Genomic DNA, 27869 nt, shown 5'->3' on the forward strand with positions numbered 1-27869 from the left:
TTTTTGCCAGAAGCCTCCTTCATTGATCTCTGTGCTCTCTGAAGGGATTCTCCCTGGCTGTCTTGGGAGACAGGATGCTGCCCTCCAAAACCTATCCCATAGTTCCTCTGGAAAGAGCTTCGCTTTTTGCCAGAAGCCTCTCCCATTGATCTCTGTGCTCTCTGAAGGGATTCTCCCTGGCTGTCAATGAAATGGAAACGATGCCAAAAGATAAATCGCTTCCAAATATTCCGGATTAACGTTACGTCATTCTGACGTACTATTGATTGACAGCTCCAAATAAGGTATGGAGGAGAAGAATCGCTTTATTTAAACACCGATTTCATGCCAAGTAGGAACGCTTGCAGGTAAAAACTTCGATTTAAACAACCAGATGGGAACGATGAACAAAGCGATTCGGATAGCGGGATAAGAACAGTGTTATTTTGAATCGATTTTATTAAAAACGTTGTATTTTAAATCGTTTCAAATCTTAAGTGGGAACAACCCGTTGGGGAAATACTGGAGGATGATCCCATGGTCAAGAATATTAAAGGAGAATGACTCCATGATGGATAAGAAGTTTCTTAAAGGTGAAATAGTGAAAGCACAATTTCAAACAGTTCCAATGAGGAGGAAAATGGGATGTGTCTAAAGAAAACAATATAGATGTCTAAAGAACATTCAACTGAACTAAGATTCAGAAGGGATATGTACAAGAAATGGAAAAAATGGGGAATCACCAAAGAGGAATTCAAATGAATAGCCAGCATGTGTAAGTCAGAAAAGCAAAAGGGTATTTTTGGTTATGTAGCAAAAAGAACAACAAGGAAATTGTAGGGCCGCTGCATGGAAAAGACGGTGAAATGCTAACAGGAAACAGAAAAGACAGGACAACTCAACACCATTTTTGCTTCGATCTTTTCCCAAAAGGAAAAAGTGCTCAACCTGGGGAAAATGGAGCAGATGATGCAGTAGGGGAAATGGAGCACAGAATAGGTAGAGAGAATACAGGAATACCTGGTTACTCTAAATTAATTCAAGCCTCCAGGACCAGATGAACTTCATCCAAGGGTATTAAAAGAACTGGCACAGAAGCACTGGCAATAATCTTTGCGAATTCCTGGAAAACAGGAGAAATCCCAGCAGACTGGAGGGATGCAATCTGCAAAAAGGGGGGGAAGACAACCCAAGCAATTATTGTAAATGCTATAACTAAAAGTCAACATGGATTTTTCAAAAACAAGTCATGCCAGACTAATTGTACCTTTTTTAAAAAATAAAATAAAATTACAAGCTTAGTCGATGAAGAGATGCTGTGGATGTAGGACATCTTGAATTCAGCAAGGCCTCTGACAATATCTTCCATAATATTCTTGCAAACAAGCTAGTAAAATGTGGGTTAGTCAGTGCGACTGTTGGTGGATTTGTAATTGGTTGACAGACTGAATCCAAAGGATGCTCATCAGTGGCCACTCTTCATCATGGAAAAAAAATGTCTAGTGGGGTGCCACAGGATTTTGTCCTGGTCTCAGTACTGTTCAACTTTATCAGTGACTTGAATAATGGAACAGAGGGCATGCTTATATAATTTGCAGATGACATTAAATGTACCTAATATTCCAGAGGATAGGGTCAGAATTCAAACTGACTTTAACAGATTACAAACCTGGGCCAAAACTAACGAAGTGAATTTTGACAGGGATTAATATACTGTACAATACTACATTTAGACAAAAAAAAAAAGAAAAAAAAAAAGAAAGAAAGATGAAATGCACAGATGTAGGATGGGTGGCACCTGGCATGACAACAGTGCATGTGAAAGAGATCTAAGAGTCTTAGGAGACCACAAGCTAAGCCTGAGCCAACAGTGTGATGTGGCAGCTAAATAAGCCAATGTGATTCTAGGCTGCATCAATAATATAGTGTCTAGACTGGGGAAAATAATAGTGCCACACTATTCTGGTTTGGTCAGGCCTCACCTGGCATACTGTGTCCAGTTCTGGGCACCACAGGGCAACCAAAATGGTGAAAGGTATGAAAATCATGCCATAAAGGAGTATTTTAGGGAGGTATATTTAGCCTGCAGAAGAGAAGGTTAAGAGGTGATATGACAGCCTTGTTTAAATATCTGAAGGAATGTCTTGCTGAGGATGGATCAAGCTTGTTTTCTGTTGTTCCAGAGACTAGGACTATGAATCAGTGGATTCAGACTACAGGAAAAAAGATTCCTCCTTAACAAGAAGAACTTACTGACAGTGAGCGCTGTTCAACAGTGGAATATTCTGCCTCGCAGTGTGGTGGAGTCTCCTCCTTTGCAAGTTTTTAAACAGTGTCTGCATGGCCATTAGCAGGAGTGCTTTGAATGTGCTCCTGCACAGTAGGGAATTGGACTTGATGGCTCTTTGGGTTTTTTCCAACTCATGATTTTGTGAGCTGAGTTGATTAGTAGAGCCAATATGATTGCTTGGTCCATGCAAGTTGGACTTCAGCCTGTTTGATAAAACATAGCAGTTGTTACAGTGTGCTCTTGCCATCTGCGGATCTGAGCATTCACAGAAGGCAAGCCCTGTTGCACATGTGTGCGGTCACACTAGCAGGCACATAGTACACATTGCACTGCCATTGGAGACAATAAGACTTGAGATACCATGTTTTTTTTCTTTTCTGTGAGATCCTGGTTCTGGAACAGATCCTCTGAGGATACAAAGGGCCAACTGTGCTTCAAAGTGTGTGTGTGTTTGGAGGGAGATGACAGAGTTTAGACCAGCCTTTTTCTACCTTGGTTTTATTCAGATGTGTAGGACCTTTTGCCATGCTGACAGGGTATGTTGTTTTAGTCTAGCAGATCTGGTGGGGAAAACTAATCCAAAGAGAAGCCATGGTTCAGAAGCTATGGCTATATGTCCCACCCTTCTATATAGACACTTGGGGTGTCTAGTTGTCTACTGGGCAAGTCTGTCACCTTGATAACATTAAATTTGTCAGCCAGTACAAGACACGTAACCTATTCAGCCAGTTAATAGTCTTCAGCAGTTTAAGCCTACCCCATAACTGTTGAGTAGTCTCATACCTTGTATAGTATAGTAGAAATGAAAAGGAGTCACAAAATATTCATAGGCCAGGAATCACTTATATCTAGGTTTCGCTTCACAGACCGGGACATGAGTTCCCAACTAATACCCTCTGGAGAAAGACAGAAGCATAATGTGAAGTTGAAGGCTTTCATGGTCGGCATCCATCATTTTTTGTGGGTTTTTCAGGCTATGTGGTCATGTTCTAGATTTTCTTCCTGACGTTTCGCCAGCATCTGTGGCTGGCATCTTCAGATGCTGGCGAAACGTCAGGAAGAAAATCTAGAACAGAAGCATAATGCTTGGTTTTCAATAAGAATTTGAGAGCATGCCAGACTCTCTCCTTGTGCAACAGGAGATGATATAGTGGCTTCATCAAACACTTATGTGTCTTGAATAGACATTCACATTTAGTTAACTTGATAGGGAAGTATTTCTCTAATGTATTTTTCCTTAGTTATAGCATAGCAGTTCTAACAATTTCTTCTCCAAAAGCACAGAGAACTCACAGCTGTTTCCATTCTAGATTCACATTTGCAAACTGCTAAGCTTATTCTAAGAGGGAAAACAGTCAAGATTGTAGCTGAAATGGGGTGGTGGGAAGAGTACTATTTTGTGGCAGCTGCTTTGTGATAGTTAACACCTTCCTGCCTCCACCTTCAAGTACTTCTTTAAATGCAGAAGATTGAACTGTCCTTTGTACAGATCCTATGACCTGATACTGTCTGAGTAAATCATTAGCTCTTCCAGATCACTACTGTTGCCTTTGATAACAGGATCAACTGCAACAATGAGAAGCTTGTTAATGAAAAATTACAATAGCTGCAGTGAACTCAACAATACTTGTTTGCTTTTTAAAATATTGGTCCCTGCAAAGATGGCTCTATAAATGTTACATATTATCCCCCAGATTGTTGTGGCAACTACGAGGGCATGGCAACCATCTGCTCCAAAATGGAGCTCCTTTCCACGCCGTTGCCAAGGTGCCATTAGCGCCCTGGAGTGACACAGTGATATCTCTTGTGCGCTGCCCCGTTTGGACGCAGCGCACAAAGCACGTCATTGGCGCACATGCCAAATGGCGCCCAGAGAGCACAGACACTCCGCTCTACCGAACTCTAGTTTTGGTCCCAGGGTGGCACTTTTTGCCCATCTGTATCGGGCCATAGTCTCCTTTTTTTCTTGCAAAAACTTTTATGTACAAAAAAGACTGCAGAGTATAGGTAAAGTGTATTAGCTTTTGTCATATGATGAATTTAACACTAGCAGTTTTCTGATACAGTCAGTACTCCATAAGCATTTTACGAAGACCTCTATATACAAGTGAAGCCACTACAGATATAATTAGCTCTTTTGCAAACATTAGTTGACATGCAATCTTATTCAATGCAAATTGGATATCCTAACTGATCACTTAACATTCTGTTCTTTTTGGCATATTTTCTGGAAACAGAGCAATAAGCTAATACATGAACAGCTCTTACATTTTATGTGTTTATAACTGGGAATTAGATTACCTTTATTGCAAAATACAATACAGTATAGGTTGTATTTGCAGCTGGGTAAGTTCACGCTTTCTTCAAGCACTTGAATTCTGCTTCCAAACATTCTCCGTTCAAGGATATCCCATAGTTATGCATGGAGAGTGAAATATGATCTTTAAGACTGTGTATTAACATTGCTTGACATTTATTATTTGTTTTCTGTCAACAGGACTTTTGCAGGCATCTTCAACATTTGAAGTAAAGGATAAGAGCGGAAAAATATGCATCCTAGCCAACTTTTCTGTGCAGTTCACAGTAGAGTACAACACAAAAACAAAAACTGAGGTGAGACTTCTAAAGTATAAATTAATAGTAAGCCAGAGACTTATAAGATAGTTGTGACAGACTGAAGGACTGTAATATCAGTTGCTGGCAGGGCTTGTGTCTAAATTAAGTTATATATACAATTTTGATATAGCTTAAAAACTCAGAATAAATAATAATGCCTTAAAATAAACATGGACCTAACTTTCTAATAGTCTAGTTTTACACTCATACCTTGTTTTTACTCCGAAGAGTTCAAGGTGTTCAATAGCTTAATTCCATTTTAATTGTCACTTTTAAAAGTTTTTAATTATTCTGTGTTTTTAGACTGTGAGTTGCTTTAAGTCCTTCTATACCTATTGAATGCATTTGTTATGTGCTTTCAAATTCACCTCAACTTAATAGGGTTTTCTTGGAGATATTAAAATATTTTGGCAGGTAGAGTAGTGTGTAACTAGCAATAAAGATGCATAGCTAGGGACACACAATTGAAAACCAAGTATATCAAATGTCACTGTATCTCTTGGCTGTCTTAAGAGTTTCATCTGTTCTGATGCATATTGTAACGGTGTTATTACTTTTATATTTCTTAGAGCAAGTCCTTTCCGCTTCCAGTTAATGCTCATGTAATTAAAGAGGCCAGCAGCTGTAGTAAAGAGAAAGAAACTTCACAAGTACTTGTAGTTGGATTTGGTGCTGGGCATTCCTTAGATTTGATGTTTGAAAAGAATGCTGATTCCTACATGATCAGTAATTTGACGTTCAGCTATAACTTGTCAGATACCAGCCTTTTCCCTGATTCCTCTGGAGGTGAGTATGTGCTTTTGAATCTTTGAAAAGTCAAGTATGCTGTTGTGGCTAGGATGTTAATATAATATCCTATCTGCGCAGAATTGTCTGAAGACTATCACTTACTAAAATATGCACTTTTTGCTACAGGACAAAGAGAAGCATCCAAGGCTGCTGGTATTCAAGCAGAGTTAAATACAACGTATAGATGTCATAGCATCCATAGAATAAACATGCAAAATGTGACAGTACTTTTCAGTAATGTTACCCTTGAAGCATACCTTCCAAATAACACCTTCAGTAAAAAAGGTAAGCCTCCTCTATTCATGGGAAATTTCTTGTAAGCCAGTTCTTTCCAGTAAAAGAAAACATGATTTTCCTGTAGATCTAGACTTGAGAGTCAACATGGTGTAGTGGTTTGCGAGTGGGACTAGGATTCTAGAAATCAGTATTAGATTCCCTGCTCAGCCATGGGAACCCATTGGGTGAGTTATACACTCTCAGCCCCAGAGAATCCTGTGATAGATCTTCCATAGGGTTGCCAGAAGTAGGAAACAACTTGAAGGCACACAGCAACAATGGAATACTTTAATTTTGTGATAACAGACTTGGCTAGAGCCGTTTTCATAGAAGTCTTAGTTCCATTGGGGAGGTATTTAGTCATATGATTTGCCATTGGCATTCTGAAGTGGTTCACATGTGGTTCATATGTTGACCTTGACCCTTACTGCTTTATAACAAAATTGGCACAAAATGGAAGACAAACTGCAATGTAAACCACTCTGAAGCCTGAAAGGCAGCATATACACAATTTAAATTAAAATCTGTCCTTTATGCTGTTTATATCATGGCATCACAGTGCCTTTTTCTCAGAAATATAGGCTAACAAGAAATTATTTTTTCTGATTGATGCACCCCTCCCATCTTAAATAAGCAGACATGTTCTGTGCTGCTCACATTGGTTGATTTAAAGCTAGCATGCACCCCACCCACAGGTGTAGACTCAAAAGGTGCTATTTGGTGAATTTGTAATTATTTATATAAAATCACTTTCTGATTAAGAAGTGCACTGGAGTCTGTATGAAGGGTAGGGAACTGTCCCCTTGCACCTCCCAACACTAAGTTGTTGTTTTCTCTTAAAACTATCCTCCAATGCTCTCTATGGGTGTGGATGGTGTTCCATCCATCATACAAGTCATCATGTTCCCTCCCATACATTTTTTAGGCTAAGTGAAACCCTTTTTCCTAACCAGGAAATAAACTGGAAGTAGAAAGGGCGGGGGGTCACTTAAGCCTTTTTTTTTTTTTTTTTTTTTTTTTTTGCAAAAAAAGAAAAGAAAAGAAAAAATTCTAAAAACATTTGGGTGTGGACAGTAAAGCCTTACAAGATTGTGTGGGGACTCATTCTGGACACCCAATACCTGGAGTTGGGAGTAAAATCCCCAGCTGGATTTTAATAACTAGCAATTTGTCATACCTGAAGCAGAGAGATGATATAGTTGGCCTACAGAGCCTTTTACTCTGTCTGTACCTGTGTCTGACTCAACTTCTTGTTCTGCCAAACAGTAAAACAAAAGCTTAAGGACATAAAATTACTAATAGACACCCCCCTCCCCCCCGGTAATGATGATGTTCAACTAAGAAGGGTTAGGTTCTGCAGAAATGTATTTCCTAGAGAGGAAGCATGCTTGTACTTAATGGATGTATCATTGGGTTGAGGTTTGGAAAGAATATTTGAGGGTGGAATTCTGAGCAAGAGGACACTTGATTCGAGACTTCTTTAGACTGACACTTAGCTGTGATGTAATTTGGAAAAATGCATACCATGAAGCACCAGAAAGTAAACTTCTGGTCCAATATCCTTATTTAATCTGAGACACTGCTTTATTTAAAATGGAAATGCTAAAAATCTAGATACACTGTAGTTAAAAACACAATTTTGTGAAGAGATGTCAGACTGATTTGGCTGATTCATAGAAACTGTAAAAATGAAATTGTAATTGTGCTAAATGTGTAATCGGTTTTACATCTTTCTCTCCCTCTGCTTTCTTTGCTCAAACTGGGGCATCTATGGAGGTAATAATCTTGGAAAAATATAGCATAGGTAGTCTTTTACTAACAGTTCTGTGATTTTTGACCACTCCCTTCCAGATAGCACATGTGCTGAAGATAACCCTACTACTGTTGCTCCCCCAGTCACAACCCACATACCTACAACTAGCAGTCTGGCACCACCCACAACCACACCCACGACAAACCCAGACATTGGACGATACAATGTATCTGGATCTCAGGGGATTTGTTTGCTTGCTACTATGGGTCTGCAAGTTAGTATCACCTACAGTACAAAAAATAAGGTAAACTTCTATTTTTATTATTATATGTTGCTTAATTACCAGTGGAAGAGAAGGGAGAAAAGCTATAGTGCCTGTTTCTCCTTCTGTTTCATTTTCCAACCCAAAATCTCCTATGCGCTCTAATGAAAAACAAACACTGGGTTTTAAAATGCTGCTGCTCACTGTCTGCCAGTTTATTGACAGGAATGAGTATTATTATCCAGGACTACTTCTTGGATGAATAAGCTGATCTGACATGTAAATTAAACCGGGTTAAGGTACAACCAAATGGTAAAACTATAATTATAGTAATCTGCCTTGAGTCTATTCCCCTGTTGAAATACCTTTAACATCTTGCCCCCCCCCCCCCCTCCAGCCCTGGACCAACTCAGCGTGGGCAGTGGCCCATAAAGCCTTGGGCTCCTCATTCCCAGCCATGGACTTCCCAAGAGGAGAATGTAGGATGAGCGAGGGAGGCCCTTTAACATCTTTGCCCCCTTCTCCAGCCCCAGACCAACTCAGCATGGGCGCTGGCCCATAAAGTCTCGAGTGATAATTTGAATATTATTTTGTTGCTAATTTTTAGTCTCCCCCTTTTTTAGGGTGTTAGATTGTAATCTTTCAATTGTAACTTCTTAACTGTAATCTTGTAACTTGCTATGCTGTGTTTGTTTTGTTATTTCATTGTTTATTGGCATTTGCTTCATTAATCTTTGAATGAGGGGTTGGAAATGGGATTTCCTTTTGATAATTATTTATTTGCATGTAATCTTTTGTGTTATCCTTTGTTATTATTGAATTGTTATGAAATTATTATTATTTACTATGTATTGCTATGTTATATTGTTTTCTTATTTTCATGTTTATTGTTATTGCTTTGTATTATTCACACTGTTGTAAGCTGCCTGGATTTCCAGTAATTGGGCAGGATTATTATTATTATTATTATTATATCTTTAGATGTGCTGTGATGATAGGGCAATGAGACATGACAGAGCTTGTGTTGGCATAAAGTCCACTCTGCTGTCTAAACTGTATCTGCCTAAGGTGGTATTAGAAATTGGAGTGTCTTACTGTTCCAGCAGTTTTGATCATTCCTTTTGAGGCTTCCTCATCTGACACTGCTTAAGGATTTAATTGCTGCCATGGCAACTGTGGCCATGTTTCAGTTAATATACCACCCTAAACACTCCTCTTTTGGAGGAATTAACGTTGGACCTTCTAGTATTTCAGTGGGAGGCCACCAAGTCATGCCAGATAAGGCTAGTAAAGAATTTTGCTTTAAACACTCAAGAGCCATGGCTGCTACTCAGAGTTGACAGTACTCTGTTTGATGGACCAAGGGCCTGATTCACTATAAGGAAACTTTCTATGTTCATAATGTGTGACAAGAGCGCATTCACAATCTGCTTTTTGCTAATTGGAATAAAAATGATGCACGAGTAGAACATGAGTGACACAATTGCTCATATATGTCTGGGGTATGAAGCATGAGCTCCTTGGCTTTTCAACATGCTTAGAGCATTGATGCACTTGAACAGATGAAACTACAAAGGAAAACATTATCCAATGTTCCTTGACTGCCTGCAGATCCCTGCAGGGAATATAGGGAATGTAAACTACACCAGACAGTGGAGTTTTTTATTGAGGGAGGTTCCTACACACCCTGTCATCCTGATCAGGAGGTCTGTTAACAGTAGAGAAACATTTTCCAACTGATAGCTGTCTAGTTAAGCAGTGGGGGAAATTCAGGATTCCTTGGATCATGGGTTGGCTAACTCTGCTGTAGTTTTGTAGACAAACCAATTAGTAAAGGGGGGGGGGAGCATGCTAGTACTTTATCTCCCACTAGAAAGCATAAACTTTGTGTCACAGTAATTTTTCTCTCTCTCTCAAGACTGTTAAATCAGAGGTGCTGAATCTTCCACCAAATACAACTTACTCTGGAACCTGTAACAATTCCATAGTTATTCTAAACCTGACTTCTGGTAGCACCAGCCTTAGTTTCCAGTTTATGCAGGTAAGCATAATTTGATACAGTGCTTACAGAATGCTTAGATCATGACGAAGATAGCAGTTTGTTTCCATTATTCTTAGTGCAGTTTGTCTATGTGACACTCTACAGCTGGAGGTGTGTGAACTCTGAAATGAACATTTGTATAAAAAGTTGTGTTTGGCTTCTTAAAATTTTGGAGGATACAATTCTGCATGTTATCAGGAGAAGTAAGGAACACAGAGGCCCTATAGACTGCACAAAATATTATGGATAGAGGGCTTTTAAAAATAGCTTGTTCAGAAAGCAGCAGATCAGTCTAATTCCTATGGAATTTTAAACAATTTTTAATTTGAGCTTATACCTTCACCATTTTTGATAAACCAGGCTGGGTTTCTTTTCTTAGAAATACAAATCACAAAATTTTAATGTAAATAAACATTTTTGGTGGCTTCATCTGGATCATCTTAACACTCTCCATTTTAAAGCCTCATCCCTGTAAGTTGCCTTTGCAAATGAATTGGGCTTGAAGCGTGAAGGCAGCTTTTGAAAAGAAATCTACAGTTAATAGATTTAACTTTTTTTTCTTTTAAGAATGTAAGTGCTGAGAAGTACTTTCTGCAAGGCATTGTTGTGACTGCAAATCTGCCTCTTGGCGCTACAGGTAAGATTTACAATTTTTTAAAGAATGTTATGGTGCAGTTCTGGTCCAGATGGAGCAATCATCCACTGCTTCACAGATCTCAACCCCCTGCAGAAATATCTACTGTATATACTCATGTATAAGTCGACCTCATGTATAGGTCAAGGGCAGGTTTTGGGGCAAAATCATGGATTTTAGGGGGGGGGGCACACACCACTCCCCTCCCTCCTTCTCTGGACCTCTCCCAAGGGTCACAGTCTCAGTATGCAAAATGTGGACCCAAACCTCCAATTTCTCTTTCTTCTCTGCCTTCCCCACAACTTTCCCAAGGTACAGGGCTTGCAAAAGGGGGCCCAAAGCTCTGATTTCTCTCTCCTCCCTGGCTTCCCTACAACTTTCCCAAGGCTCACAGAGCAGTATTACCGTATTGACCCATATATAAGTTGTTATAGGATTTTGGAGCCCATTTAGGACTTAATTTTTTTTTACTTATAGACAAGTATATACGATAGTCCTTATCTGATATTAGTCCATGAGGACACAGTATTGATAGCTGGGGAAGGTTTGTCACTAATTTTCACATATTTAGTCTTCATGTTGACCCTGCTATTACTTGTCTGGGGCCAGCCTTTATGAAGTGTGGTCCCATTTAATTTTGTTCATGTTTGTTTCATGCAGAAAAAAATATTAGTGCTTTCAACTATAGCCTGAATGCCCTAAAAGCTACAGTTGGGAAATCTTACAAGTGTGTTGCAGAAGAGAGTATCTGGATCTCAGCCAATGCTTCAGTCAACATATACAATATTCAACTCCAGGTTTTCAAGATTTCAGGAGACAAGTTTGGAGCAGGTGAGGTGTATACAGCTCTCTTGATGGGCAATTAATATTCCACAAATGTATGGTAATTCATCCTCTAGGTTTGGCAGTGGATATTTGCCAAATATTAGCTAAAGACAAAATGCTTATTGCAACTTGCATCATCTTGGTCTTTATACTACCTACTAGATAATGCATGATACAATGCATGATACTATTATAGTGCACCCGCGTCATACGCGGCTTTCAGCATATGCTGAAAGCCATGTGGGGTGCAAGGGGCGGCATGTCCCATTTAAAGTAATGGGGTGCACGTGCACTGCCACACCACCGGATGCACAAGCCCCGTTACTTTCAATTGGGCTCGTGCATATGCAAGGTTTTTTACGTGGCGGGGGGTCCGGAACGGATCCCCCATGTGAAAAAAGTGTGTACTGTACTCAGTAGAATTTTTCTTAATTATATATGCTCCCAACAGCAACCAGTGAAGAGTGGAGAACAGGAAGTTCACTTTCTTGGTGCACTGTATTTGCTCTGCTCTGAAGTACATTTATCTTACCTTTCCCTTGCCATTAGAAATAAAATCACATAATTGATCTACTTAGGGTTCTGAATAGTAGGATTTTTTTAAAAAAAATTAAAAGTCATCTGTGCTTCACATGTGTTGAAGAAGAGCAAGATGAGGTCTTGCAACAGCTGTGCAAAAGGGACCTTGTTTACCTATTTAGCATGCAGTAGACATGAGCTTTATTTTTGAGGGGACAAGCTTCTGTTACTTGTGCCTAAAGATTAGAAATCCTAATGTCCTATTGAATATGCTTGTTGTAAGTCTTTTGCAAGGAAGGTATGCCTAGATTTGCTGCACGCAAATAAGTAAATAATATTTTTGATTTATGATAAAGTATTTGACAGATTCTTATAGAATTTAACAGCTTAGAGCTTGATAGTCTGTTTAGTCCAGGTGTCCTTTCCGCCCACCTCTGCCGCCGACAATGCTGGTTGCGACTTTCCGCCGCTCCCACCATTTTGTTTTTCAAAATGGCGGCGAGGTCTCGTGCGACCTCCCCCACCATTTTGAAAACAAAATGGCGGCGGCCTAGAGGCGAAGTCTCGCGCGACCACAAGAAAGGTCACGGGAGACTTCGCCGCCATTGGTGGCAGCCTCTGAGAGGCCCGCTGTGGCCGCCGGAGCCCTCAAACAGGGCTCCGGCGGTGGCAGCGGGCCTCTGGGAGGCCCGATGCCATCGCTGGCACCCTCCAAGAGGCCCGTTGCCGCCGCCGCCGGGGTCCTCTTGGAGGGCCCCAGCGATGGCAAAAGGGCCGGCAAAGAGGAGGCCTCCAGCGCTGGCTGCCGCTGCCAGCTTTTTTGCCAGCCTTCAGCGCTGGCGGCCCCCACCGGCTTTTTTGTTGGCCTCTGACGGGGCCGGCAAAGAGGAGGCCTGGCCCCCAGAGGGTGGAAGCTCCACCCCTGGCATGTGGCTCCACCCCCAGCACACGCCCCGCCCCCGGAGGGTGGAAGCTCCACCCCCCGGCTTCGCCCCCCCCCCCCCCAGTCGTCTGAGGGACAGCAACCCAGCTCAAAAAGGTTGCCTACCCCTGGTTTAGTCAGATTCTATGCTTGTTTTCTATTCATTAATATTATTTCAGAATTAATACTTCTCTTTTTTTTTTTCCCTTTGCAGTGGAAGAATGTCAGCTGGATGAAAATAATATGTTGATCCCCATCATAGTTGGTGCAGCACTTGCTGGACTGGTTCTCATAGTGTTGATTGCATATTTAATTGGTAGAAAACGTAGCCATGCTGGTTATCAAACAATTTAATGATTTGCACTTAAACCAGTGTGGAAGAACAGCAGTTGCAAGAAGCAGATCCATTCATATTCCCCATCCCCATCTTCCCCTCAAGTAGATTGACATGAGGGAGCACAATCTTTTTCCTTACCAACTGTTTCTTGCGGTGTCTGTTTTACTAAATGTGAAATCCATCTCGTGGCATTTAACTATGCACAAAGGATAACTTCTATAATTCTGTTTAATTTGCTCATGGGTTTAAGTATTTACCCACCTAGAAACAGGCTGAAGTTTTAAGAATGCTTTTCTGAATTGGCATGGTTTTTTAATGTCAAATACTTCAAATGGGTGTGATAGAGTAATTCACATTCATTCACTTTAATTGTATCTAACAAAGGGAAACTTCCACTTCTGGAACTACCAATCTGTGCTGAAATTAATTACTGCACTTAACGCAGCTAAAATGTAATGACTGACCAATCAAATGCCATTATTCCCACTTTGTTTCTACTTAGGTATGTATCATTAAGCTTTAAATGCTAAACCTAGTATATGCAAGGTGTGAAGATGCAGTTTGGCCAACTCTTAAGATATTTTTGGTCTGTCAATTTGGTAGGAGCTGGCCCTTTTTTACATGAAAATGGGTGTTACTTTATTTTTTGTAAAGTGAATTTCAGTCTCTTCATCTGTTGAAAATTCAAAGGAGATCCTATTTCTGCACATGTGTACAATAGACTTCAATCTGCTAATTCTTGCTTTGACTTTGGCTGGGACTGTACACTGCAAGGATCAGTTATGGATGCATTGCCTGTAACAGTGCTAATAAAGAATTTTCTGTACATTTTCAGTGTTCTGTTCAGCAACTTGAAGGCTTTTTATAGAGTCTGCAGTGCAAGACTTCTGAAGGAGAAAGTCTGAAATAGAGAAAGCTTCTGTTGACTAAGGGCCAAAACAGACCAGCATAAAAAGCTGGCTTCAAGCTGACTTGGAGGTGTGACATACAGTTGACACACACCCACAAGATGCCTGGAAGCCAGCTTCAATCTGCCTGGCTGCCCACATGTGAGCTGGCTTCCAGGCGCTCCTGCAGTGCAGCATTTACACACCACACACCGCTGGAGCATCTTAAAGCCAGCTTCTGGCCATGGTAGATGGGAAAAGTTGCCTTTTTGCTGCTCCTTTTTCAGGTGGCTTCAAGGCAGATTGCTGGAGTCCCAGTCAGCCTTCAGAAGGGCAGCTTGTTTCACCCTTAAGAATGTTGATTCACTATATGCTGCTCATTAAACCACAAATATTATAGTAGGTTTGAAAGTTTAGACGTCTCAACAGTTTAGGTACCTCTCTTTCAACATGAGTTTAGTTAAAGCACAGGATGGGAATTGCAATAGTATTTATCTGCTTAGTTCTGCATTTTGTTGGTGAGAAAGGATCTCCAGTCACCTTGCTGTTCCAGAAACAATCTATGTAAATCTGTGATTGTATAGGATTTGTATTACAATAACCATGGTAACTATATTTCATAGTAAATCTTAACATAAATCACTTCAGTGTTTTATATATAGAGGTGAGATGTTAAGATTATCTGGGACCAGTTTTTCAGCCCCAGGTCCCACTAGGGAACAGAGGTAGCCCAGAAGTGTAAAAAACTCAAAATCCAAGAACAAGTGGTTTTTAGTATGGGTGCTGTTTCTTAAATCACAAAACAGTTACTAGACACCTCCAGGAACAAGAAATTTTTAATGCACCCCTTTAGTCTAGTGCATAGAATAAAAACTTTGCAGTTCAAGCTGGTGCAAATAAGAGCTATGCAGTAGATAGAAGTCACTCTATACATGTTATTGAAAGAGATAGTAAAGGGGTAGTAGGCTCAGATAATAGGGATGATCCCTATACAGTGTATTATATGTACAGTATAAAGGTCTGCAAAGCAATCTTGTAGCATCTTTTGAGACTACCTGGGTGAAAAGTTGCAGCACAAACCTTTGTAGACTTAGTCTGCTTCCTCAGATGCAAGTGTACAAAGTATCAAAGGTGCAAATCCCTTGGCATTCTGATATTCCAGACTAATACAGCTATGTTTTTGAATACAGTGTAATAGGCATTGTATGCCTCTCCACAAGCATAGATTCCCTTACCTCTGGAAACTCACGACAAAGAGTATCAAGTGGAACCCACTCACCTACTTTACATTTGTGTCTTGTGGCAAATGTCTTAATGTCTTAAAACAAACAAACAAACTTAATGGAAAAACTATGTTAGCACACTTTTAAACCCACAGGAAACAGCTACTGACATTTCCTTGCAGTGACTAACAGGCACACCTTAGGCTTTGGATAATAGTGAAGTAAGATGTTTTACTGATTTGTAGCAAGTCTGGACAACAGAAAGCTGGTAATGTGCTATTCCTAATGTCTGTAGTATGCAGAAAAGGATATTTCATATATGCAGTTACCTAAACAGCATTCAATCTGTATGGACTATTTCTGGAGTGATAAGCCTCTACATAGTATATAGCATTGGGAGATTTTCAAATAAATTTATTTTGTATTTTCATATGAAGACATAATTCTGGACTTAAATATTACAAATTTCTTAAAATTAGTGTCATTTTTTAAAAAAAAATCACATTGATTGCAATTTATTCTTACAGTAATGGAAGTGTGTTTTTACAAAACATATATTAAATTATCCAACACTTACTTGGAAGGTTGTAGAGAATTGGTCAAGAGTCAGTCAACAGTAACGAAACTGAGGAAATTGTGAATCAGTGCAATTAAGCTAAGGAATGTACCCAGGCTTCCCATATTATCTTACATATTGTCCATTGATCTGAGCAATCTGATTTGCTCTACAAGTCTCTCTCAGTTTCTCTATTGTAGCCATCCGGAGACTTCCAGGCTCTGTAAATATTTTCTAGAATTAAGAATTAGGATTATATTAGTTTAGACCAGATTTCTGACAGGAGGGGGAGGACAGCATGCTTTAGGAGATAGAAAATAGCAGAGATGCTTAGATTTTTGCATGTAAACACCACTACTGAACCACAAAGTTGTCACATGCACCGGGAAGCACATGTTTCATGATTTTGGATATTTCATGTTTAGCATATTAAAGGGGTCAAAGGGTTTCACATGCACTACAACATTCAAGTTAGCCAGAATACAAATATATAGCATACTTGTTTTTTAAAATAGCTAAATTTAGGGATCTCTATTGTGCTTTCTCCATGTTTTAAACTATTTGCAAGTTTTCTACCAGAAGATGTGATAACAGTTTTGTTCTGAAGACTAGGACATTATTGACTACAGTCGGCCCTTCTTATACACGTTTTTTTTATACACCGATTCAAGCATACACGGTTTGAAAATGTTCCAAAAAAGTATAAATTTACCTTGATTTTCCATTTTTTATAAGGGACACCATTTTGCTACGTCATTATATTTAATGGGTCTTGAGCATACACAGATTTTGTTATACACGGGGGATCTTGGAACCAAACCCCAGCGTATAACAAGGGTCCACTGTATTCATTAACTGCTTTTAGCTTTAACTGCACTTAGCTTTTATTGCTAAATAGAACTTGGTTCTGATGCAGAGTATATTTACAAAACACTTCTGAAGGGCTCACAACACGTTTACACCAGCCATTAACTAATCCAGCAGAACCCCTCAAAGGAAAATTTAGATCCACCCATTCCTTCTTAGAAACCATATCAGGCTGTGGCATGCAAAACAAGAATAATACCCTGACAAGCTTACAGGGGCCCAGAAGATGTGGTGGTACAACCAGAAGCTCTTCATGTCAGTCTTACACAAATACAAATGCAACATAATATGTCAGAAACCTGGGGTTCAAGGTGCCATTCAGCTATGAAGCCAACTAGGTGGTCCTAGGCAAATCAATCTGTTCAAATAAATGTGAGACTATAATGTGAGGTCCTTGGTGAAGATCAGTACAGCCAATAGAGGTAAATAGTACTCCTGTGAACTCTCAGAAAAGCAGCAGCTGCTTATTGGTTTGAAAATATTCTGTCCTGCCATTGATAACACTAGATGAAAAATGTTGCAGTAGCAAAGGAAAGTAACATTCCAGTCAGATAATCACTACCGTTAACTAACATTGCTTTGAAAATGGTTTTTTTTTTCCTGACCATCATTGAATATTTTCACCACTCAAGAAGCATCCTCTATAGAGATCATAGAGTCAAAAGAGGCCTCAAGGACCATCCAGTCCAACCTCCTGCCATGCAGGAATGGGAAATCAAAGTACTCCCGATAGATGGCCATCCAGCCCCTGTTTAAAGACCTCCAAAGAAGGAGACTTCACCACCCTCTGAGGGAGTGTTCCATTGTCAAACGGATCTTACTGTCAGGAAGTTCCTCCTAATATTGAGGTGGAATCTCTTTCCCTGTAATTTGCTTCCCTTGCTCTGTGTCCTAGTCTCTGGAGCAGCAGCAAACAAGCTTGCTCCATCCTCAATATGCCATCCCTTCAAATATTTAAAGAGGGCTATCATAACACCTCTTAACCTTCTCTTCTCCAGGCTAAACATACCCAGCTCCCTAAGTTGCTCCTCATGTCAGACACAGACACATGGAAAAGACTGCAATCCTATGTTGTTATTCTATGTGGACAGCAGAGTTCTGAGGAGAACAGTATCCCTTAGGTATGCAACCTCTCCACACAACTGGAAACCTAGCTTGTTCCCTCCTCATACATTCAGATTAACCTCATCCTGAATGCCTAAGACCTGTGTGGAAACTCATTAAAGCAATACAACTGTGGTAAAACATTTTTGAAAACCACCACAGCCTTTAAAGCACAGATTTATAATACTAGAATGAGAACTCACCTGCATGAAAGTGTGACATTCTGTTACAAATGGTCCTTTGGTGATCTGCTTGAATTTGTCACATATATCAGGGAAGTTAGTGGCTTCCAAAATGAAAGCTTGATGTTGCTTAATTAGTGTTAAGGCCACACGGAAGATTATTTTTGATCCCTCATAGAACAAGCAGTCCCAAATTCGAAGTACTGTCTGTAGAAGGAGGAGGACTTTTGAGTGAATACAATGTGTACACTAGAAGTTAACAGTTAGCTAACACAGCTAAAAATACCGATCAAGTTTTGACTTGCCTCTACTGGAAGAATGTCAATGAATAAACATATAAACCAACGGGACACCACTAAAGTCCACATGATGCCATGCTTCTCCATTAACTCTGCCACAGCTGGTACTTTCATTTTTACCAGCTCTCCAAGGACTTCTTGATCTGTTTTGAGGCCCATCATTTCTGGACTATAATAATCTTTAGAAAGGGAAGAAGAAAATAAAAGCTGAGTCACCAAAAATGTCAGCCTGAAGACAGTAACTCGTGTCCAATATAGAACCACAGTGCATTATAACTGCTAAGTCTTTCTTGCTACTTGTCATAATCAGCCTTTCTTTCCACATATGGCATTGCACATTTGGAGATAAGAAACATTTTGCCAAGCTACTGTTGCCATAACTGGGAGGGGCTGGGCCTCTTTTAAGCACAAGCTTTGAAAAAGGTTCTGCGTCCCATGGTTTGAACAGACACAATTCCAGATAATGAAAACATCACAGAGAATCAATTTGTGAGGAATGGGGGGTGCAGATAGCAATTATGGCTAGGCACAACCTTTTGGTTTATCCTCAAGCCCTTACCTACATATAAGTGAACTAAGCCCACAGAATGTTCTGTGGAAACATGGCATTGTAACACATACCAGGGTCTCAAAAGCAGTCTACTTGTAGCCAGTCTTTTATTTTTGGTCACCAAAGGCAATGCAGAAAACTCAGAAGTGGAAGAGGGACTGAAGTCTCACTTCACATCAAGCTCTGGACATACTCAGAACTTGATGACACAATAACAGCAGGAATGTGCCTCGCCACTTCTAACTTATTTCCCCAGCCCAGTTTTAAGTGAATGGCTGTCCTTTTTCATTCACTAGCAGTTCTACACATGCCAGACAGGTTAGGTGAGGAGCAGACATCCCTCTCATCACAGCATAAAGTGAAAGACTGCCTCCTACAACTTGAGTTCCTTGAGTTGTATCCAGGCCTCAGGGAAAGAGAGAGCATGCATATGACTGCTGCTAGAAAAATATGATCATGGCTAGCTGCCAGAAAACTATTTGCAAACACCTGTGTCTCAGCCTGACCGCTACAAAGAAATACAACAAAATCCTTAGAACAGTGATATCTTTATCAGGACAATGAAAAAGTACAAAATACATTATGCAAACTTTCAAAGCTTCATTGGTTTTCTCATCCGGAATGGTCAACATGCCTACCCCTGAATATTCTACAAAGAAATTGCTCCAAGGTAGTTCTTAATTCATTTCAGGCATCTAAAAATGTGACGCACATATTTTGATGCAAGAATGTGTAAATTACTGTTTGAGGAGAATAAACTCATGTACTGAGATATATGACCCTGACACAGAAATATTAATTAGTGCATATGGTCCAAAAAGATGCTAGGTAACAGAAATGAGATATACTGAGGCTAACCATATGCACCATTTTAAATGGGACAGTACTGAGTTGTTTTCCCCCCATATTTCCAGACCATTCCAATGTTTTAATGTAAATGTCAATTTTGTCCTTTCAAGAAAAAAATTTTATGTTGCAAAAATTGTTTGAAGATACCTGTTTGAAATTGTGGCTGTGAAAAAAATTGTGTCACAGAGTGCGAGAGTTTTTATGATAAAGTGTTGAAATACCAAAATTTGCTGTGTGAGATTACTTCATTGGAGCAATATACATGGTACGATCATGGTGAGATATAGTTTCCCCTCTACGTCCACCTAATTTTTTGTATGAATTCTGTCACTGAAGAATAATTGTTAGCTCAATATGTTCATGTAATAAAACTTTTTTTACCATCTTACTTTTACATAAATACATAATATTACATAACCCCGTCCCGTTTTGCCATCCCAACACCCCATTTTCGTCTCAAAGAAATATAGTCAGCTTAGATATATTCTAAAGCAAGTGCAAAGGTTGGTCTAATGTGAAACATAAAGAAAACAAAAACAATGACCACAGAGGATTTAAACAAATTCAACCTAGATAATGAGAAAATCAAAACAGTTACAAGATTTCCCATACCTTGGATCAGACATTGATTAGAAGAACAGAGACTGCAGTCAATAAATCAGAAGGAGATTGGGAATGGTAAGGGCAGCTATGAAAGAACTACACAAAATCCCAAAGTGTAAAGATATACAGCTGAACAATAAAGTTAGAATAATTCAAGTCATTGTTCACTATTACCATGTACGTCTACGAGAGCTGGACAGTAAAGAAAGCAGACAGGAATAAAATTAATTCATTTGAGATGTGGTGCTGGAGAAGAGTGCTGAGGATCCCACGGACAGCTAAAAAGAGAAGCAAATGGACCCTAGAACAGATCAAGCCAAAACTCTCCTTGGAAACCAAGATGACTAATTGAAGCTGTCATATTTCAGCCACATAATGAGATAGCAGGACTCATTAGAAAAGACTGATGCTGGGGAAGGTGGAGGGAAGTAGAAAGCGACAAAGACCACATGCCAGATGGATAGATTCAGTCAGGGAGACCATGGGCCTGAGCCTGCAGGGCCTAAGCAGAGAGACAGATGATAAGGGGCTTGGAGATGTCTCATTCACAGGATCGCCATGAGTCAAGATCGACTTGAAAGCAACGAACAACAAACAGATATGTTCCAATACAAGCCTTCTCCCCATTGCTCCAAGTTTTTGTACATTGGGTAGAAATACAAGCATACGCAAGAGTTGGAAAGGAAACCACTAGATGGTGCTCTGTGACTTAAAGCAGGTGATCAGTCAAAGATAGGTCTAAGTTCCTATAATTTGATCTGCTGCAATGGGACAGCAGTTGCTGCTTTCAGTCTCTGAGACCATGGCAGAACAGATGAATGCCAAAGTTCCTAAAAGCACAGCACAGCACCATTCCAAGCAGACAGAAATACTACTAGAGCACTGGACTGGACACAGGCTGGACACTCCCATTATTGAGCCATTTTGCTCTAATGATCATAAATCGATCCAGTGAACACGGCCTGGAAATTAATGGAAAATATATTATGTACACTCCAGTGCTTTTATAACTTCTCCCTGTTGTTTTCATACGGTTAGTATGTCCCACCAATAGCTGTACCAAAGTCCTGCCAATGAAAGAAACAAAAAAGCCCCACACATACACACATGTGAAAGCTATTAACAAGTTGGAGGGCATTTTATTATTATATCTTTCACTTAGACTGAATAGGTAGTTAGAGTAAGTAATTGGGGATCAGCAGAAAAACCAAGGCTGGGTTTCATTAAGGTAGTTCTAAACGTATTAAGGCAGTTCTAAACAGGTGCAGGGAGAGAAAGGAAGTCAGAAGAAGACTGCCTTGAAGAGCAAATGGAGTATTTCTCAAGATTTTAGTTATTAAAAATATGAGGCCAATATTGATGGAGTGATTAGCCCTGCCAGTGTACTTAAAGACATCCCAGGAGGTAGGCAGCAGCAGGGGCAATAGTGGCATTAACTACTCTCTTTCCCAGTCCCATGCAAAATCCTGCTCCCTCCCTTAACCTAGGCAGGATTACCAATGGTGCAACTGGAACAAATTCTTCAGGGGCCTCAGTGTCTAGTGTCACTGTTGCTGATACTGCATATGCATGCACAAACCCACACCCATAAAGCTTTTTGTGTTGTGATGGTGGTAAGAGAGAAATGCTACAGGTGAGAGAAGGGCTCTTTTCACTGTCCCCAACAACTGGTGACACCTCATCCCCTTGTCTGACCAAATAATGAAAAATTAATAGCAAAATTGAAAGTTTTTAAAAATGCTGCCATTATTGGTCAGCATCACATTAGTGACAGACACAAGCATGAATCTACTTTACAATTGCATACATACTTGTTAGTCATTGTGAAGCTTGGTATTTCCTTCTTCCCTCTTCAATGACTAAAGCCTCCACTTCCCAGAGTCAACATTTCACTCCAAGTCACTGATAGAGAGTGGAGGGAATTAGAGACTATGACATCACTTGCTGAGACCTTTGGAGGACGTCTGGCAGATATTGGTAGGAGATGTTTTCAGTCTGTGTCTAGCTATGGCAACATATCATACAGTTTATGATACAGGCCAACTGGTATCATAAACTGCATGATATATTCAGAAGGCATTTAATTAAGGAGCAGGCTTAATTGTGTGTTGTTTTGTAAACTTAATGTCAGAACAGTATGACAAAACCTTTGCCTAACAATTTTCCAGCCTCTCAGATTTGAAATATACCATCATCAGTTTTGCAGTAAAATTCAGATTTGCACTTAAGGAATATCTAGTGTTTCTATTTCAGCTATGCTCCAGCTATTATCTTTGGTTTTTGTAAGATTGAAGTGCTTATCTTTCTTGAACCTGCTAGAATCTGCCCCTTGCAAATTTTCCCAACTATTTCATGTCTTGTTTTCAGAATGCTTAGGTTTACCATAAATCTGGTGAGCAAGAGAGCTGCAAAGTAAAAGGGTGTCAAATTTTAATTGATCAGATTAACAATGCACACTAGCTCAAGACCAGTCTTTTAAAACATGGCACAAACAATTTTATAGAAGTCTGTTGGAGAAGAGGACAAAGAATAATTTCAGAATAATTTACGTTGTTTCACTGGCAAATGCTTAATAAAATAATCAAATGAAAAACTGGCAAATCTAGCTTCAAACATCTCAGGAACTAATGGAACATCAGTCATGGTGTAAACAGAAAACTAGGGCAAAATGAAAGGACTATTAACACAGAAAGTCAATGGCACCTTCTGATATAACAGCTTTTGAAACATCTAGGCTATTGAAAGGTTTACCATTTCAACTTCACATAATCTTCTAAATCAGAGATCGGAAAGCTGGTGATCTTCTAGATGTGGCTGACCTATAACTTCAACCCCACCTTTCAATTTTCCTTGATGGCCGGGACTGATGTGAGTTTGTTTTCAACAACATATACAGGGTTACAAACTCTCCACGCTTATCCTAAAAGAACATCTGTTATTTATATTATTTATCACAACTTCTATTCAAAAGCAAGTTCTTAACATCCTTAATTCAGGCAACTCAGTCAGCTTATAACCTTTATGAAGGTTATTTTAAAGTCTTTGTTATTAACTGTTTAGTGGAAAGAAGATAAAAGAAAAGGGAAGGAGATAGTGTTGTCTTGTATCTTGAATATTTCAGTAATCTGTTTTCTTGCACAATGGCTGTAAAATCCCTTATAAAGCACCTCTTCTGCAAGTGGATAGCTTGTGGGAATAGGATATCCAATCATTAGAAAGGAATGAAAAACAGCTGGGTTTGTGATGAGGGCAGGTCTCATCCAAGGACAGGTCTCTGTGGCCAAATCATCAGCAACTGGGTTGTGAGAAATTTCCAAGAAAGAAAGAAACGGTGGCAGCCAATGGGCACAAATAAAAATAAAACTGCTAGCCACCATCATCCCCTGCCTGGTATAGACTATATGATGAACTGCCTGCCTGGTGCAACATCGTTTAATAATGGAGACTATCCATGTTGCCCACCTCTCCCCCATCATCATGACTTTCAATCTGTAAAATGTCTTAGGAGCCTGATGTAATCTTTTTTACATCAAATAAAAGCTTTCTTTCTAGTATTTCATTTTTAAGTGCTTAGTTTTCAATTAATCCTTCTGAAGCTTTACACAGCACAAACCAAGATAGGCCTACTCATGTGTAAGCACCATTACCTTCAATGGAACTTACTAACAAGTAAAATTGTACCTACTTGGACAATTCAGAAGTCAGAAGCTGCATTGATTTCAATAGAACATATGGCCTCCTACACTCAGAAGGTATCCTTTCTTCCCTTGAAATAATAAGCAAGCGATGTTGCAATGAGAGAGAACTCCTAGCACTTTCACAATACACAACTGTACCACTGTGGTTGCACTGTAACTGCCATGGCAACACCCTGTGGCAATCTGGGGACTGTAGTTTAGTGAGGCCCAAGAATTCTAAATGCCTCTCCCTAAATTGCCAGTTCCAGAATTCCACAGGACAGAAGAAAGGCCATTAAAACAGAATCAGTGCTATAATTCAGTAGTGTAAAAAGGACTCCAGGGAGTGCTGCTGGTTGGTGTGGAGGGCTGTAGACTCAAAGACTGGCCAGAAAATGTGGCCAAAGTGACTGATATGTGGCCAGTGGAATAAGGAGTTTGAAAATAAAGCAAGGGAACAAACACCACAGAAATGAAAGGAGCCGGAGAACTTTAAATTGTCACTTCTTATAGTACTAAAGGAAAACTACTGTCATGGGAGATCACATAAATGGTGACTTGTCCTTCTTGATCTTTCTATGAATAATGGGGGAAAAGAATTTATATACAGAAATATCAGCATGCTACCAGACATAGTAAACATAACTTTCACTCTTTTTGGATTAGTTTACTATCCTTCCCCAAACCCAAATGCAAAAGGCCTAATTCACGTAAGTCCACCTGAAGTGACACAGTGCCAGTAGAGATTTACAACCTTACTGAATGTCACACTTTAGCAAGTGCTACTCTTAAGAAGATCACGATCCAATAATGCTATACAGTAGGAAAAAAAGGTGGGGAGGAAAAATGCAATTAGGTGTTTCCTACTTTGGGATCAAGAACTGGGATGTGTGGATTTGTGCCTAACACAGGACTAGCTTTAATTTGATGGCTGTATGTCCAATATCTAGGATCAAACACTGACCAGAATGGAGACTGAAGTCAGGAAATAAGATGACTAGGAATGGGAAGGGCAGCTATGAAAGAAGTGGAAAAGATACTGAAGAGCAAAGACATACAACTGAGCACTAAAGTCGGAATCGTTCAGCCCATTGTTTTCCCAATTACCATGTATGGATGTGAGAGCTGGATAGTGAAGGAAGCAGGCAGAAAGAAAACTCATTTGAAATGTTTTACTGGAGTAGAGTACTTAGGATACCATGGACAGCCAAGAAGACAAACAAATAGGTTATTGAACAGATCACACTAGGTTCTCCATGGAAGCAAATATGATCAAGTTGAAACTAACATACTTTGGCCGCATAATGAGAAGGCATGGATCACTAGAAAAAACAATAATGCTAGGAAAGGTAGAGGGTAGAATAAAGAGAGGAAGACCACAAACCAGATGGACAGACTCAATCAGGGGGGTTATGGGCAAAGGCTTGCAGGATCTGGGCAAGACAGAGGATAGGGATTCTTGAAAATGTCTCATCTACAGGGTTGCCATGAGTCGGAACCAACTCAAGGGCAACTAACAACAACAAATGTCACATAAGTTTGTTAAGACTAGAATTCACCACTGGTCAAAATTGTTTATTACATGTCTACTGATGCCACCTCTCAAATAACTACCTTTGCAGCCTGGTTATGCCCTGGTTGAAGCATTTCCAAGGTACTGGAGATAGGGGCACTGGGAAACGATATCTACAGAATATTCCCAAGTCGTGGGGTGTGTCGAGAACAGGCAGCTGGAGAGATCCCTCAAGAGTCCTGCTGCAACTGCCTGTCTCAATGCATCCTATGATCAGGAGAGCATTCAGATGTTATTTCCCAATCTCCCAATCTCTAGCACTTTAGAAATATTTCAATCTAGCCACTTTATTGTTCTGTGCCTTCTAGTCGTTTATGACTTATGGCGACACTAGGATGGGGTTTTCTTGGCAAGATCTGTTCTGAGGGGTTTTTCCTTTGCCCTCCTCTGATGCCGAGAGTCTGTGACTTGCCCACTACCAGGCTGCAAACATGGATTTCCAGGATCATATTCAGTTATTCACAACTGTAAATCTGAATTCTCAGTTGGTACAAGATCGTAAGTACAGCTTTTGATCTCGTAACTGAACAGGATGCAAGCTATTGTTGATTTTTTTTTTTTAGGTTAAAACTGCTATACACGATGTACAATACCACATAAAATAAAATATAGCTATTTTCTGATTATTCTTTCCTTATTTGTGATATTAAACAGTCCTTCTCCGCCTTAGAATAAAAGCAAATACAATTTAAAATTTTGTTATATAGTCATGTATGTGGTTTCCCAGGGCCACAGCATTCTTATATTGTTTTAGAAAATATTTCTCCCTCTCATAATTGTGGCACCAGTTCCCAGCTGATCTCAGAAGCTAAGCAAGGTTGCGATGATTTCAACTATGACTTTTTAACATGCTGACTAATCTGAGACAAGCTAAACTGCTTTCTCTTTTTTCTCTCTGTTTGGCTGTTCGCACATTGTACTGTTTGCCTTGCCTACTGCATGTCAGCACTCACTGCTACAGTAGGATCCGCTACAGGAGAATCCCATTGTTTCTCAGTTCAAGCTTTATTATATTGTTTACTGCAGACACCCTGCTTTAGCCTGGCATGAAAGTCTGTATTTCTCCAGCCCTCCTTTACCATCTTTCTAATGTTGGTGCTACCTAAAAAAATCTTCCAACTAGACAAAGGACAAAGAGGAAAGGGAGGCTGGGAAGGCATGAAAATACTTTATTAAAAGGATCTTATTTTTCAGCGGTTTATTAATTATACCTGTAAATTCATTCAAACCATCTTTTCAGTCTGTGGCACATTAAATAAATTTTGAGTTGGAACTTAGGCTTTCCTCTACATGGAAAGGATAGTCACAATGCAGTGTGAAAGCAGGTCATCATAAGGGAAAAGGTACAGGCATGTATTGCTACCATTTAAAAATAAACACAGAAAATTAACCGCAACATAGAATATTAAAATAGGACATACCAGGCAATATTCGACCAATGAGAGCATCTAACAACCAGAAGGACTGCTCCTCATTTCTTGTTATAAGAATCAGGTAGCCAGCTATGAAATTCATACCCTAAGGTTTTGTTTTTTTTAAAGAAAAGGAAAAAGAAAAATCTATTTAGGTTTGATGCAGCTGCCAAAAATTGTCACCAAAATAATAACTTCTGACCAAATATTATTTTACTTCAGTTTTCATGTGGTGATGTTTGAGTGATTTTATATTATTACACTGTGTTATATTTTATACTGTACAGTACTGTACTGTATTTTTTAAATTTTTGTTTCTATGTGTTTGTCTAAAGACCACAATAAATTTCATCCATTCTATTTATTTAAACCTACTTGACCAGTACTAATGCATTATCACTTTGAGCAACACTGTGTTCATTACAACTGCCTGAAGATTATAGAGAGCTGCAATTTACAAGTCTGAAGGGCAAAAGGCTGAAGAAGGTCGATTAAAACTTTGACAAAGTAATTTTGGAAGTGTATACACTCAGGTTAATGTAAATGAGTTAGTTTGGGATTTTTTAACAATATTTTGCTATGTTTGTGCAGCTTATTGTTTTTTAATGCAGGAAAACATGGATTTCTTTTGCAACACATGGCACGCAATCACAAAAACGACTATTCAGGAAATTCTGAGTTGTAACATTGTTTTAAAATATTCATGACTACTAGTATCGGTTGCACTTGCTCAAGTCTATCTTTTGTATTTGTGTCTGGTTTCTCCTTTTTCTTTTGAATCCTCCCTGATCCTCTTTCACTATTTGTTTTTTATCTTCTTACCATCCTCTTCCATGCTGGGAAA

At 39.5% G+C, this 27869-nt stretch overlaps 2 protein-coding genes across 2 annotated transcripts in view; one reads left to right on the forward strand and one right to left on the reverse strand.

Moving 5' to 3' along the window:
* The window catches only part of LAMP1 (lysosome associated membrane protein 1), a 30080-nt gene extending 16009 nt beyond the window's left edge, over nt 1-14071 (forward strand). The window contains exons 2-9 of the mRNA XM_089511312.1: nt 4767-4882; nt 5455-5671; nt 5801-5959; nt 7802-8007; nt 9884-10006; nt 10574-10643; nt 11301-11471; nt 13121-14071. Coding sequence (XP_089367438.1) covers nt 4767-4882; nt 5455-5671; nt 5801-5959; nt 7802-8007; nt 9884-10006; nt 10574-10643; nt 11301-11471; nt 13121-13260 — 1202 coding nt within the window. The 3' untranslated portion in view covers nt 13261-14071. The remainder of the gene's footprint in view (nt 1-4766; nt 4883-5454; nt 5672-5800; nt 5960-7801; nt 8008-9883; nt 10007-10573; nt 10644-11300; nt 11472-13120) is intronic.
* Nucleotides 14072-15449: 1378 nt separating this feature from the next.
* The window catches only part of LOC149319221 (growth hormone-regulated TBC protein 1-like), a 31457-nt gene continuing 19037 nt past the window's right edge, over nt 15450-27869 (reverse strand). Inside the window, exons 5-8 of the mRNA XM_089511313.1 lie at nt 27035-27131; nt 18368-18540; nt 18084-18269; nt 15450-16143 (exon numbers count right to left, since the gene is read on the reverse strand). Coding sequence (XP_089367439.1) covers nt 16036-16143; nt 18084-18269; nt 18368-18540; nt 27035-27131 — 564 coding nt within the window. The 3' untranslated portion in view covers nt 15450-16035. The remainder of the gene's footprint in view (nt 16144-18083; nt 18270-18367; nt 18541-27034; nt 27132-27869) is intronic.

This window comes from Sceloporus occidentalis, unplaced genomic scaffold, assembly GCF_023333645.1.
Source record: "Sceloporus occidentalis isolate IW3139 unplaced genomic scaffold, rSceOcc1.0.p SCAF_2, whole genome shotgun sequence".
Lineage (NCBI taxonomy): Eukaryota > Metazoa > Chordata > Lepidosauria > Squamata > Phrynosomatidae > Sceloporus > Sceloporus occidentalis.